This window comes from Labrus mixtus, chromosome 19 (genome assembly GCF_963584025.1).
Source record: "Labrus mixtus chromosome 19, fLabMix1.1, whole genome shotgun sequence".
NCBI lineage: Eukaryota > Metazoa > Chordata > Actinopteri > Labriformes > Labridae > Labrus > Labrus mixtus.
In genome coordinates this window covers 21,962,730-21,978,668 of record NC_083630.1, presented here as the reverse complement: position 1 = coordinate 21,978,668, position 15,939 = coordinate 21,962,730, and the positions used below count along the sequence as shown (strand labels likewise).

General features: G+C 39.3%; 1 protein-coding gene across 1 annotated transcript in view; it reads left to right on the top strand.

Annotated features, from left to right (window-relative positions):
* The window catches only part of LOC132994258 (cadherin-10-like), a 38,446-nt gene that overhangs the window by 10,589 nt on the left and 11,918 nt on the right, over positions 1 to 15,939 (top strand). The window contains exons 3-7 of the mRNA XM_061064488.1: positions 6,673 to 6,967; positions 9,136 to 9,255; positions 12,552 to 12,719; positions 14,441 to 14,622; positions 15,480 to 15,733. Coding sequence (XP_060920471.1) covers positions 6,673 to 6,967; positions 9,136 to 9,255; positions 12,552 to 12,719; positions 14,441 to 14,622; positions 15,480 to 15,733 — 1,019 coding nt within the window. The remainder of the gene's footprint in view (positions 1 to 6,672; positions 6,968 to 9,135; positions 9,256 to 12,551; positions 12,720 to 14,440; positions 14,623 to 15,479; positions 15,734 to 15,939) is intronic.

Sequence of the window (15,939 nt, the reverse complement as noted above, 5' to 3'; positions counted from 1 at the left end):
TCCTGTGTCCAATATCAGTCGCTATTAAACTGTCAGAAAAACACCAGGCTGTAATAAATTACTAATGCAGAGGGGGGGGGGCGGAGCAGTTACATACTGTTACTGTCCTTTAGGAAGAAGTACTAAAACTACTCATATGGATAACCGTAAGAGCTGATCTGTTCTAAGTTGAGGAACAGACGGTGGAAGCAGAGATGGATGTACAGAGAGCAATGTTCTGAAAAGATGCCGAGATGAATGGAGAACAGGTCATGAATGGATGGATAGATATCGAACAAGCAGAGCTGAAGACCATACATGATTCCTGATTGATCTGCAACTCTTTTTTTTACGGTTCATTACCGTAAAGCTAGTATTTAACGCTTTATTTGTTTAAATCTCTGAATCAACTGAGTTTATTTGGGTCAGGTGCCCATGTCGACATCAACAGGACAAATTGGAAATGTTGTTGAGTTAAACTTGTAAGAATGTTTTCCTGTATACAAAATCAGAAAAACACATCAATTGTAAAAAGATAGATAATGTGGGATCATGTTTACATGCCAACATGCTGCACTGGGAGAGAGGGGGAGAGAGAGAGACTTAGGAATCCTCTGTAGACATTTAGCAGGATGTAGATATCTGTCTAAAACTTTTCTGTATGTAAAGGAGTAAAGGATGTTTGTAAAACTGTCTTGACTGAGACCCACCCTGTGGCAGCTTTAAAAAGTAACCCTATAAAAATTAATTAATTAATTAATTGATCTCATACCTCATCGTCTTGTCTGCTATTTTAGGTCATACAAAGGCATCAGCATTCATTTCAGTCAGTTTCATAACCTGCTAAAATGTCCTCACAGGAGCTTTGATTTATTGTATTATCTTCTTTTTTAAGCAAAACTTAGCAGGCAAGTCTAAGTTGTGGATGTCAGTAAAACATTAAAGACTGAATTATTGTCAATTTAAACCAACTATGTTGCGACTGAATGGATGGACAGAAAGAGCTGAGGCAATCGAACGAGTGCTAGAAACCTTTAAACACATAAACAGAAAAGCAAAGAGATTAGAGAGGTAGAGAGAGAGAGAGTAAGATTGAGACCAAATGCAAAAAATAAAGCACTTTCAAGGCCAGCACAAAGCCATCACAGCCTGGATAGTCTTCCTTATAAAGATCACTTAATGGCCTTTGCAGTGCACCGTGGGAGGCCTTGTTTATTTCACATTTGAACAAACCTCTCCAATCAACCCACACACACACACACACACACACACACACACACACACACACACTCACTAACTGTCACTTGAGGTTGATTTCTTGATTAGGGCAATCAAAAAATGGATGTAAAGAACAGTCACACTCTCACTTTGTAACAGAAAAGAGAGCACTACTCACCGCTGCAACATATAATAAATGTAGCTTTTACTGCTTATCAAGGTGTCGAAAAAGGCAAGCTGCTTTAAGGCTCGCATACTGAGTGCTGCTGACTGATACCTCGCACAATGATCAGAACAAATGGCCGGTTTAAAGCACTATTCAAGCAATTACTCTGCAGAAATAGTCAACGGTGAAAAAAAGAGGCATAGTACATTTTTTATTCCTGTAAATATACTACGCAGTGGCTTTGCATGCGTCAAGCGTAAAAAAAAAACCCTCAAATCTCATTCTAACTGACTTTCACGGGGCCATTAATGAGTGTGAGCACTCGCTGTGTGCAGCTGTGGTGCCCTACTTCTTAAGCAGGGCTGTGTGGACTGTGTGAACACTTGCAATGCTGAGCAATACAAGCCCAAAGTTTGCATCCTGGAGCAGTTGAGTGGCGTGTTTGAAGTGAACAAAATCCTATTAAATTCCTGCCTCATTTCATTGTCTTGTGCCTTGTAAAGAAAAATGTGTTGCCCTGAATTACAATATTCAAGGTAGCTCGCTTTGTTGTGCTAATATTTTGCCAATAAGTATCCTTGGGATATTGCAGGGGGCCTTTTGCTCGATACATTTTTTTTTGCATGAATTTTTTTTGCAGAACTTGTAAGAAAATGCAAAGCATACTCGAGATACCTTAAGCTGTAACTTTAACCTGCAGAGTATACCGGTGCATTATACTGATGTTTTCCAACAGTACAGAATTCCTGCTCTGTCTTGAGAGACAGAGGGAGCGAGTGAGGAAGAGTAATTATCCTGTATCCGTTCCGCGCTCTATTTTGCTATCTCCCCCTTGCAGCAGCGAGCAATGCTTACCAGAGACCTGACAAGAATTGCCAATGATTTTGCTGCTTTACTGACAATTCCTCAGTGTTTGTGCAAGGCGATTTAACTCATCAAGGCTCTCTTCTGTGCTTCTGTTGTAAGGCCTTGAAAAGGGCTGTGTTTGTGCTGCAAGGCCTTGAAAGGGGAGCCACTAAATCCCTGCAAATATAGTTGGGTGCTGCTAACATTTGATTTTGTTAAGGCTGTGTGGAAAACACTCTGTCAAGAGTATGGATGCCACATTTTTTTAAAGGCTGTAGTGGATGTAGTAGGTTTTAAACTACATTTGGACATTTAATATCTCCCTTCTGGTACACATCAATAAAAATCGGTTTAGCTTAGCTTCTGAACTCGAAGTCACTACAGTGTTTACATTGAATCCATACAGTTTCTACCAGACATCCCTGTGAAAATCAAATATTTAACCTCCATGTCACTGGCACAGTGCCTGCAAAAGTTCCATGAACAGGAGCACTCTTTTTTTTTTTCGATGCTATCCCATAATAACACAACAGGGGTGCTTACTTCAGCGAAACACCTCCTTACTTGCACTACCACTCAGTAAGAAATCTATATGGCCTTGGGGAGCAGATCTGTTTACCCATATGATTAGGAAGCTGACGCTATGTAGACATCCAATAATTAGCAAAACGCAGGAGCTGAGGGCCTGCACGCTCCCACGTCGACCGAGGGAAATATGTAAAATACGGAACACAAGGTTCTGTAAAGTTCCTATTATGCTGCAGACAGCTGGGACTGCAGCAGAGACTCCTTTGATGGCTCCTTGTTTGTTGTTTTTGCTTCTCAGGTTCCTTTTTTGCAGGATTAACTACAAAGAAAGGAAATATGGTAATAATCAGACGGAAGGTCCTTGAGGATACAATCAAAAGATTTGGAATAAAATGCATTTCCTGTTGTTCGAAATTGTATTGTCCTAATTATTACAATGGAAGGATTTTGGTGTGTGTGTGTGTGTGTGTGTGTGTGTGTGTGTGTGTGTGTGTGTGTGTGTGTGTGTTGTAATGAATCTGAACAGCAGTAATGAAATATGCTCTGCCAAGTGAACCGGTTTATTGCAGCCATTATTCATACAGTTGCTCCGATACAGACATCAAATAATGAAATGTGGGATCAGGTATCAGGTAAAGGCGAGTAGTCTATGCACCAATCAGATTTCATCATTCATGACCACCCACAAGATAAACTTGTTGCTTCCTCTGCAAAACAAGCTGAAAAGGAACGGTATAGATTACTGCTACCACTAGCTAGCCGGTTAGCCGGTAAGTTAGCAAAATGTGAAGACTCTGTATTTGTCCAGACACGCTTAAGGCTGTATTTAGAGATATAGTTCAAACTATTAAAACACACACAGTGACAACAGTAATGAGCTGAGCTAAGGGGCTGCAGCTGCTAAGGACGACCGTGTACGTTCAGAAAGAAGCCAGCTAAACTATGTTCACTGGTTCTTGTTGGAATTACACTGAATTGTGGGATGTGCAGTTCCTTTTCTCACATGAAAAATCTTGTCTGCATTCTTGTACCTTTATCCTTTTCTACAATTTCCAATCTTTTTTTTGTGCCAAAACAAATGTTTTATATTCACGAGTATTCGGGGGAGATGGTTGGCTTAGTTCCAGGATTAAAAATATGGATATGAGGATTTTCTGAAATGTCAATGGAGGAATTTACTCTCAGAACCAGAGCCCCCCCGAAGAGGTGGTCAGTCTTGTTGAGCTCTATATTGATAGCCTACAGGTATCTTATTTTTTTTAAACAAAATGATATCGAGTTTCTATCAATGTTTCAGAACTGGGAATGAAAAAATGCTCTGGAAAAATATTGAGTGGAGTGAATTTCAGAGTAGAAAAAAGGTTGACGTGGTACTGCAGAAGGCTCACTTCACAGGAGAAAATGTACAATGATGTGAAGGCCATTAAGATGCAAAAAAACCTCATACTAACACTCTCTCAGTCACCAAAATTAGCCCGACTTTCACAGTCAATAGCAGCAGCAGCCTTCACATCCTAGACACATAAAATATCCTCGCTTCACTTGTCCACAACTGAGCAGAGAATTCATATTCAGAAACAACAAATAGATTCTCCCACAACACAAACACATGTGAAAAATGAAGGCTCCTCTTTAATAGACTTTGGATTAATGGGCTTCATTTGCATTCAAATATTCCCAAACACAGCCTGAAATTCAGTGCATATTGTTCATCTTGAACTTGACAGCATCTTGTTTTCACACGCGTCCCCATTTCCTTAATTCGGCCTGAAAATTGCCAGCGCTCTGGCAATACATTTCCAGATTTTCCATTGAAAGTTGTGCTGTTGACATCGCTCTCCCAACTGCGGGGAAAAAAATAATTAGTTTCCTCACAGCATGCAGAATATTAATATTAATAAGTTCCTGACGTACATTCTGTGTCCCTAACTACATGTCATTTTAAATGTGAGCCCATGAGATAGTGCTCTAAATATATCTGCTGACAGTTCCAGTACAGTAATGAGCTTGAATCAAGTGTCTGTCACAGCAGACCGCCATTACTCCTCAGTGACACTCAGAGCGTGCTTCAAGGTGATGGATAGGTCAGAGGTGACTAATTTTAGCAGTTGTTGCTGTAGGTCAGGTTATCATCATTTTTCAAAAGGCGCAATTTGGAAGAAAAATCTAAGACTAATTTGATCTGAACTAATGGAGTGTGTCACACTGCCAAGGCCATGTTCTGTTCTCACTCACTGATTCTTCAGTGGGTTTTTACACCATTATTTCAGTGTTCATAACAGAGCTGGGATTCTATTAAATTAATCGAGACATTAGTGTAAATGATACACTATACATACAGAAAAAAAAGGCTGGTATAGTCTCTGTTCTCTAAAGTGAAGCAAATGTGGAAGTGTCTAAAACTTGAAACCTTATTTTTATTTGCCAGAAGGGGGCGCCTCCACTGGTTGCAAAAACAAGGCAGATTGCATGCTACAAAAGAATAATACTTTTCAGTTAATGTATTGCATCTGCAAAACATCTTTATGGTTTAAATCAGGGCTGTCAAACCATTTATTTTTTTAATCGCAATTTATTGCTGAATTTCAATAATTTATTGTGATTAAACATATTTTTAATTGCCTGTTTGCCTTTCCATTATTTTGCATTTCAAAACAGTTTTGTATTTTGTTCTTTCTTAAGCTGAGTTTGCTTTAAAAATACAGAACTTCCAATTGATCAAAGTAATGACATTAACTTAAACACGGAAAAAGGAACTAGCTACCGGTTGAAAAGTTGATGGAAAGAGCTAAAGGGAACTGTGCATAAGTGACATTTTTGATGTCACAGGTGCACATTATACGTTTGACTCATCAACTGAGCTGTCGAGGAGTTTTTTTTACCGGTCACATATACTCGTTTTCGAGAGGTGTAAACGAGTCTCAGAGCGTCCTTTTACGTCTAGATGAGGGACTGCCACCTGCATGTCGAACCCAAAATATGTCTGTGAAGTTTCTTGCTGTATTCTGTGTCTGTAGATTTAAATGCAAATGAGCTGTGTTTGACCACGCCCCCTCTCTGGAAGGGCTTTGGGTGGCCAATTCCTGATTGTTAACGGTGTAGGCAGACTCAGAGGGCATAACAAACACCCTATAGCTGTGGGAGTGTCACCTACAGTACCTAGGGGAGGGGTTACTGCCCTTTGTGATGTCATGAAGGGAAAATCTCCAAACGGCCTGTTTGAGCACACATTCGATGGCCTGTGTCAAGAAGTTTGGTACTTGGAACACACAAATATCCAGTGTAAATTACATTGCAAGTCCAGTAAATCCTATTCTCATATCAATGTCCAAACGTCCTAAACACAACAGAGATAAAGCCAAAATTCCTTGAAAGGATAGACATTTAAGTAAGTTAAAAGAGCTTAACTTTTTCATGTAATATTTAATTGGGGGGTTTAAATTACACAAAGATTACCTGTTTGCTGTTTCCGTTGGAATGCTGAAAGTTTTTTGTTGAAAGAAGGCTCAGAGAGAGGTGAATTTGTCAGGGCATAGGAAAGAGGAGATATTTCATGAAAGCACATTTCCTTGTTGTAATGCATAAAGACAAGAGAACCTTGGCAATACTCCTACTACCTACAACATTGGGAGGCCCATGGGTGCACATTTCTATTTATTTTAAGAACAAAATGTTGAGCCACAGTCCGAAAAACAACATGCAGTATTGCAAATAGACTTGATGTGAGCAACAAGCGGGGGAAAGGAATTGTTTTTGTGCGGAGGTGTGTTCAAGGTGATTGTGCCTTGGGTATATTCTGGATTGTATTTTCTTTCATTCATTTTTTTGGTAGATTTAAAGCTCTATTTCCTGTTGCCATTGGAATCAAAACATATCCCCCTTGTGTTCATAAGAGTTCGACTCCGTGTGAGTTAACCCGTGTCTCTAATTTTCAGCTGCACTCAAACATGGACAGAGGTGGAGGCAACGTGAGGTATGTCCTGACCGGGGACGGGGCGGGCACCTTGTTCCTGATCGATGAGAAGTCCGGGGACATTCACGCCACCAAGAGGCTGGACAGAGAGGAGAAGGCAATGTACACACTCCATGCAAAGGTGTTGGATAGGACCACTAATGCAGAGCTGGAGCCTGACACTGAATTCAACATCAAAATCCACGATATCAACGACAACGAGCCAAAGTTTGAAAAGGATATCTTCTTTGCCAGCGTCCCTGAGATGTCTGAAGTTGGTAAGTTAGTTTTTTTTTTTCTACTTAACGGGCCACTGTTTGGATATCATGTCAAAAACCACTGCAGTTTTCAGCAATCAAGCTGTGAAGGAGCTGGACTTGCCTCCTCGGATGCCGTATTCAGAGTTGTTGTTTTGTGTGATCCTTATTTGTTTAGTCAGGCTCATTGAGCATGCATAACAAGTAATGCTATTTGCCATTTTTTAATAGGCAGCGGAAAATATTGAAAGTTTAAATTGTCGCAGTCTTTCCAATTAAGGACTTGCTTCATTGCCCTCCACTTGGTCCCATTCAAGTAATATAAATGAACCAATTGGCATGGATATAAACAAAGCTTATAAAAAATAATGCATGCAACTTGAAATCAATCCTCAATTATGCAACCGCAAATTAATACACAGGAGCAATCAAGGGTGAATCAAAAACCCAATTGACAAATAACAATGGCCTGTTTGTGATTCATAATGTGCGCTGCTCTTAGATTTCCGAGCTGTATGCACACTGGCTAAAGGTGGGTCAGGGTCACCGCTGCTCATCTCCGGGCTAATAAAGTGCCTTATATGTTCAGACTGAACACGCTGGTTAATCAAGCCAGCCAGCCATGAGAAATCAGCAGCTCCCTTTTATGCTATCAGTGCTGGGGACTAAGTGGGACAGATGTTCAAGGGTTCATTAGTATGCATGGAGACAGTCGGACCCAAACAGGACACGGCAGAGGTCTCCTGAATGCCAAGGACGTTTTTTTGCAATGTGGCGTTATTGAAACGCTTGGGTGGATTATGTAGGACTTAATATGGGAGTGAGTCAATGACAGGGAGTCCGAGAGGAACTGGGCTCTGCAAGGGCTGAAATCTCTATCTATTTCCTTTTTCTCTTACTTTAGCTCACAAATAATATTTATCACGCAATGAAGAACATATCACTTTAATGTTTAATGTGTGATATGTGCATAGAAGGTCTTTGGTTGGTTTTTAAGATAGTGTAAGTGATGTGGTTACTTTTTGCCAGATAAGACTTTCAGAAAAGAACAGTGGATTTAATCCCAAACTGTAATAAAAAAAAATCACTATCCATGAGCACATATACTCAAAGAAAGTCTATGAAAACAGTAATTATATCCCAGCTCCTGAGTAGGATTTTGCACCTCTGGCTCTGGCAAAGGAGGTCAGAAAAAGAAATGCAACCATAATATGACTTGCTTATCTTAAAACAGCCCTGCTTGTCTGGATTTATGTTTGCATGGGAGTCTACAGAAGTGAACTTTAGAGCGCTGCTAAATGTATCCCACTTCTCATCATTTTACAAATGAAGAGTCTTTGGATGTTTAAGAAGAAAGTTCAAAACAAACACTGGACTTTTATAAATTGATGTGAATGTTTTTCACAACTTTTTGAATATTTGATGAACAAGGCAATTAATTCATCAATCACAAAAATAATCAGTAGTTTCTGAAAGGATGGTAAGTTGCTGCCCTAATTCTTTCAAACATAATAACTGTAGAAAGAAAAAACTTTATATGATCTGTAAATATTTCATTACATTGAGTCCATATATTGAGACATTCAGATAAAAAAATCTAAAAAAATCAAATGATTTATTTACAGGACGCGGCGAATATTGAATTCATCATACAATCTGAAATATCTTACTCAGAGGCAGACATCCTCACTTGATATCTTGATGACGTACACACTTTCACTCTCACGATCTCACGATTAAGACATCAATCGAGCAGCACAGAGGCTTTAATCAAAGCAATAATTTGAACTAAAACTAACAAAAAGAGACTCAGTTATGGTCTGCAAGCCTTTCATTTATTGTATGCATAATTGAGCAAATCTGCAGCATCTATACTATGTTGTTTTTTTACCAAGGGGGGATTGCAAATGTTACAATCCTGATTGATTTTACTCAGACTTCTCCGCCTTTGTGGAGCCGACTATTTGATTTTCTGCAGATCCCTGATGTTTGACATGACGATGGGAGATCAGTCGGTGTGACTCATTGCATTGCTGAAAAGAACTGTCAGATTAACTGCACATTCTCTCTAAATGAACAGTGGATGCTTAAAATAAGTGAAGTCTGTTACTTGATGGTATATTGTGTCGTAATCACTGATTCTGGCATTGAACTTGACTTTGTTTGCTCTTCCTTTCTTTTTTTCCCAGGCACATCTGTTGCTACTATAACTGCCACTGACGCTGATGATCAAACATACGGGAACAGCGCCAAGCTTGTATACAGCATCCTACAGGGACAGCCCTATTTCTCTGTAGATTCTGAAAATGGTAAGCCAAACACAGCGGGATGTCTTGGATTCAGTTTTTTAATGTCAAGCATGGATATAAACAGTTCTCTTGCACTGCAATGTGAAGTATCTCTGAGCGATAAACAAGCAGAATAAGCATTTATCTACATGTGAGAGCTGTGGAACTTACAGTAAATAACCTTACCATCACAACAATTACTGTAAATACAGGAATATAGACAGACCAGTGTATCAGACTGTTTTTGTGGGTCTCCCAGAGGGAAAAGGGTTAAAACTGTCTTCCTATGAGACGATCTCCATTGTGGTCTGCAAAGTCAACCACACTCAGTTTCTGTGCATTTGTGTTGCTTATTTAGTTCCTTCTGTTTTTGCATTTACAATCCAGGCAGCTACCATTACAGTAGTTAAGCTCTCTGTCTATGGTTACCCCGCCCACCTCCACTGGTTACATGTTGTGTTTCATTTATTTTCAATCGAACCAGGCTCCACGATCTTTATTCTCTTGAAAGTATACCATTGTTTTCTTCAAATGCATGACTATGACCTGACGAGGGAGAGAAATGTGAAAGTTACGACCCCGGCCTGATCTGCATCACTTTGAATCCCAGCATGTTTGCGTTGCCTGCAATACACAATAAATGGGTCTGAATAATCCATCGTGTCAGGCCGCTTGTAGTTGGCGATGTTGGTGGCTGCACTTGGGATAATGAAGGCGCATGCATCAGCATTATGTACTGGTATATTGGTCTCATTGGTATATGATGCAGCCCACTTTTTAGATGAAAGAAAAAGGGAATTAAAAGTGCATGTTATAACAGATTTTTAAAAGTATTCTGCAAATAAAGTTTATCTCTTAATGTAAATTTAACGGGGGTGAAAAATGCATCTTCAAACATAGTATTGCATAAATGATGACTTCCATACTTATGCGTAACTTCAATGGGTTGCATCAAAAAAAAAGTGTGAATCTGTTAACGAGTTACAAATGGTAAATGGACTTGAGCTTATAAAGTGCTTTTCTAGTCTTCCGACTACTCAAAGCGCTTTTACACCAAATGTCACACCTACCCTTTCACACCCTGAAGGTAGTGATCGCTATGTAGTATCATCCATCAGAAGTAACTAATCCCATTCATACACCGCCACTGAAGCAGCGGGAGCAATTCAGGGTTAAGTGTCTTGCCCAAGGACACATCGGACATGTTGCCCAGCTGGGGATCAAACCCGCGACCTTCCGGTTGAGAGGCGGCGACTCTACCAACTGAGCCACGGCCACAATTGTGGCAGTGTCCAATCAGAAAGCCATCAATCACATAAACAAGGAAGTAAACTAGAGCATCATATTTCAAATACAAGTGATGTACAAGCATTACATCGCTCTTTTAAATGAGTTGCTGTATGATATGACCCTTAAATAATATACATATTATGTTTCTGAAGTTCTATCACTGATATAAGAAGAGACAAACATCATCTATGAGCAGTATGGCTGCCAATAGAGTGTCAATATGTACAGTATATTGAAATAATGATAAAGCCATACTTCAGTTCTCTTACAGTCTTGCAGTGACTGTGATGTTGTGACTGACGGAAAGATGCTTATTATTTCCGATATTCAAAGATGAGAAACTGTAAAATTAGAATCAAAAGAGAAAAAAAAAATACTTTTCACTTTTATGAAGTGTTGTGAAGGATAGAACAGCTCAAATCTAATTTCAATAACAGCATCACCAAGAGAAGAAAGATTGGAAGATGGCAAGTAATAACTACAGCCATCAATCACAGAGATAGTGAGCGGATAAGAGAAGAATAAGTGTGAGAGGTGAAGCAGAAATGGAGTGACCTTAAATCAAGGCCAACAAGGACTTTTCAAAGTCTAAACCCTTTCCGATTGGTGGTGGAGCAGATATAATTACTTATTTTTTTTGCCTATTCAGAGAGGTTGCACATACAATTCAAGATATCAACTTTTGTTTGGGAGACTGTCAGCCAACCAACCCGTCAAACGCTTAAACCCTCCAACAACCCATGCCCAGTCCAGTCCATCAAACTGTCAATCAGCTGGTTGTGTCTGTATTTCAGTCAGATAAAGGGTTAAGATGCGAGCCCATCAGATATGTTTTTTTTGTGGGTCAGCATTCATATCCGTTTCTTCTGACCCACAGCTGCTCCTCGCTCAATCAGACGTCCTGTGGAGTGCGGAGCGAGAATTACCCATGGCACACTCCGAAATGAGAAAAAAAAAACTTCGTATTAACATAATGTGCAGATAAAATTACTGCTTGCAAAATACATAGAGTTATGCTCTCTTGGATTCTGGGGCCGGCATGTTTTGAAGTCATGGTGTGAATGGTGCCACTGCAAAATTCAAGTAGGATAGAGTAAAAACAGAATTGCTCTGTGCTCAGTCCAGACTTTTCTTCCCTGATTATTTGGGCTCCACTCAGCTCACATGCTCTCTAGGGAAAGACATTTAAGGTTTTAAAGTTTGATCTGGTGTGGGATCACTTTGTAGGAGGTTATAGATTAATATTGAAAATGAGTGGATATAAAAAAATACTAAAAACTCTGTGCAACCACAAATACTGGTCATAGAGCCAGTGGGGGGAGAGAGGCAAGGCAAGGCTAATAGACGGCACGCAGCCGCAAGATGAAATCAGTGATTGTAGTTGTTTGTAATCCTTCATTTCTTCAGGAGTCAGGGAGAATAGAGCTGTAAAAATTGTTACTCTGATTTGATTTGTTAATATTAAACAACAAGGGATAAAGAGATTATGAAACTCCAAATTGGATTTACATTTTTTTTTTTTTAAATTGCAAAAAAACGTTTTTGTTTTTGCTGTCAACTTTGGTTCTTAAAAGTTGGAACAATATACAGCATAGTATCTAGGTCCAAACAAGAAGAAATCTAAAATAGGAAACGGCCAAATAAATTGCATTTGGTGCATTTGTGTAGTACAGACTATGAGGTTCAGGACTCTGGATGCCAAAGTCATTGCTTTCCATACTCCTTCACCCTTCAACCTCTTCTATGCCGTACAGAAACGTAGCACATCTGACACTAGAAGCACGTTGCCAGGGAACATAATCCAAGCAGCAGCTACATTTCCCCTCAAAACGTAATTGGCAAACCTAATTAGCTGTAAATAAATGCAATTTTCTGGGAACCATGGTTGGGAACAGAGATCGAATTGATCTTAATCTGATCTCATTTTCAGCAAGACGGCAAATCAATTTCACCAAAATGAAGTTTTCTTTTTAAATTGGAAAAAGTGCTGGAAATAATTTCTTCTTTTTTTTTATTTTTTTTTACAGGCACAATCAAGACAGCCCTGCCCGGCATGGACAGAGAAGTGAAGGAAAACTACCAGGTGGTGATCCAAGCTAAAGACATGGCCGGTCAGATGGGCGGGCTTTCAGGAACCACGACGGTCAGCATTACGCTCTCTGATGTGAACGACAGTCCACCACGCTTCGCTAATCGTAAGAGCTCTATATATACATTTGTGCTGTATTGATTTGCATCTTGTCTGGTTTTACAAATAATCTGAGTGTGAGGATATATATATATATATATGTTAGATCTACATAAGATGCAATACTGATTCCGCTTTATTGCCATCTCTGAACCATCCAACCCAAAGTTAATGTTTGACATATATCCGCATTAAGGAGCAGCTTCAAATCCACTCTTGGATGTTGTCTTCACCTAACACTAGGGGTGACTCCATATGGTCGAGTACTCAACAATTCGTTCATCAGAGCCTCAGTCGACTGCCACTCTCATAGTCGCGCACAAGGACTATTCCATTCCAGCTAAATGGGGGTGTTTAATGTCTAATTTTTGCATAGATTTGCCCATTTTCTCCAAATAATTCATGGCTCATACAGTAGCCTCTGTTGGTAACATTAGTGTGTGCATGAAGAAATCACCTAGTAGTATTGATAGAAGCATATCAATGTTTGGAAATGTCATTGGCTACACGAGATGTCAGTCATCGGCACAGTCGCGAGCAATCGGGCGTCAGAACAGGAGGAGGCATCTCCTTTCAAAGGCCGTCATTGGCTGTTATAGGCTGTAATGAGGTGTCATTCAATGGTCAGCGGAATAGCAGAGTTTTTTAAAGCAGTCTGGGGATCTTTGTGGATGTAATGTGTTCAGATGAAACCGTTTAACCATTTTGGTGGATTATTATGATAAGACGATTACCTGTTGTGGAATTAATTGTAATTCCAAGATTAGAAGACAAATAGTTTAATGATCTGATTAAATTCACATCAAGATATGGATCATTGAGCGCAAAAACAAAAACAAAAACAAAACAACAACAAAACTTTTGATTGACTTTAGGCAAAATCTGACGAATCAGGTTGGTCTATGTAAATCCTTAGTCGGGAAGAGGCCTACCTAACACTTACCCTTTTAACTCCATTCTCACTTCTTATGTATGTAGTCGGATTGCATACAAAGTCAATGGGAGTCATATCCTGAGGTCCTCCATGGCTGGCTGTTTGCTACACTCTGAGCTCCAGAAAGTTGTTACTCCCGTTGGCTGATGGGGTTCAACGACCGATTTCCAACAGACTTCTAGACATTATTCAACTTCTTTTGCTCGGCTCAATCAGTCTATATCATTTATTCTACCTTTTCAGTGAAACTTTAGATTGATCGTGATTCATTCATTCATCGCTCGAGGTGTTTTTTAGCTTTTAAGTCGGACTTCTAATTGAGTTTTAATTATGTATTCTTCCATTTATGTTATATATGACCATTAAAGAGCAGCTTTTAATTGAGTCTTATTTACCTATTTAGTGTGGCTCCAATTGACTTGCATTGATGAATTTTTCAGTCAAATTATTTGATTTCATCTATTTAGTCTGGTTTTAATTGAGTTTTCATTATTCATTCATCCATATAGTTAAGGATTTCAGTCACTTGTATTTGTTGGTATAAATGTGTAAATAAACAAAGTTAGAGTTTGAAATACTCAGTCGTATTCAATGTGATTTCTTAAAACTTATCATGAATCCCTTTTTTATTTGGCTTTATTGAAAATTTCTCTTTATGAGTGTGGTATTTATAAAAAGGTATACATTTGTTTTACAATGTTTTGCTTGATCTGGCTTATGAAACACTTTCTGTTGCATTTACTGGTGACAAAAAGTTCTACACAGTTAACATTTGACCGGTTGATCCTGTGCAGATTCCTTTCGTGTGACTTCCGTGGAGTCCACAGAGATCGGTGGCGCCATCGGTCGTATTAAGGCTGATGATCCAGATGTTGGGCGCAATGCAGAGATGGAGTACAGTATTGTTGGCGGTCATGACATATTCAACATCATCACTGACCAAACCACACAGGAAGGAGTCATCATAATCAAAAAGGTAATTTAATTTCTGTCCCTCATGTCCTTATTCTTCATACTTTGTAGTCGGCAGTCAGCATCAAACAAGACACCCTCAGCTGTTATGTAACTATGATTTGGTTGCTAATGGCTGTGCAATTAGACATAACACATCGAGTGACAAGTGACATGTTTTCATACAGCTCCAATGAAACATCCTTTTGCCTTCAAGACAGGCTGAAGGGCTTTCAAGTTGAGCCCTTTGAAATAAATAGATTGGAAAATAGAACGAGTTAAACCTGGATTGAAATATGATTACACAACTCCAGAAAGAAAGTTAAATATACATGCGGTAAAAAGCTGGAATGTGCTTGTGTGTGTTATTTCTGTAAAAAAAAAGGTATTTCAGTTCTTCAAAGTTCAGGGGTTTCTCTTGGCTTTCCAAGTTGTAGTATAGGCTTTAATTAAAATTTGAGCTTTCGTTTTATCTCGACCAGATATGTACATTTGACTTCAATGGAAAGACAGAATAGTACACTTTCAGATTAGAAACAGCTCCCCGATAACATTTGTTCTTGTAATAAAGACATATGACGGAATATATATTTGAACTCCAGTGTAGAATCAGATAGCCTAAGCCTGTGAAATGAATAATATAAAGCCCTCTTTTGCTAGAAACACTTTTTAGTTTTTCCCTGAAGATCACCCAGATCAGTATTCCTCACTTGGATTTGTAACTTTGAATTTAGAGTGTGAATGAGATAAAGGCAGACAAATGAAATGCAATGAATTGCCTATCAGAATCCTGGAGGCAGACGTTTTCTTTTTTTTTTTTCATACATATTTTCTTTTATGGAAAAGTCTAAAGCTTGACTTCTGATGCTCTTTCATCTCCAGGCACTGGATTACGAAAGTAAGAAGGACTATGAGTTCAGAGTGGAGGTGAGAAACACGTACTTAGATGCAAGGTTCATCCACGGTTTGCAATTCAAAGACTACGCCACAGTCAAAGTAACGGTGGAGGATGTGGACGAGCCGCCCGTTTTCACCAGGAACCCTTACATCATCGAGGTGCACGAGGACACGGCTGCTGGCAGCTTCGTCGGTGTGGTGTCGGCCAGGGACCCTGACGCCGACAACAAGCCAGTCAAGTATGTTATGAGACACAGAGAGAAGTGTCTGGAGCTTAGACAGAGGCAGACTGTAAAAAGCCAAATGTCCCATTCTTTCCTTATGAAAAGAAAACAAAGCCTGCACACTCACTCGTACCTCAAAAATGTTTCATTTTAACCCTCTACAATCTTAAACTGAGAGGTATGCTACAGGATTATAAAAATACAACAATGTTTCTTCATGA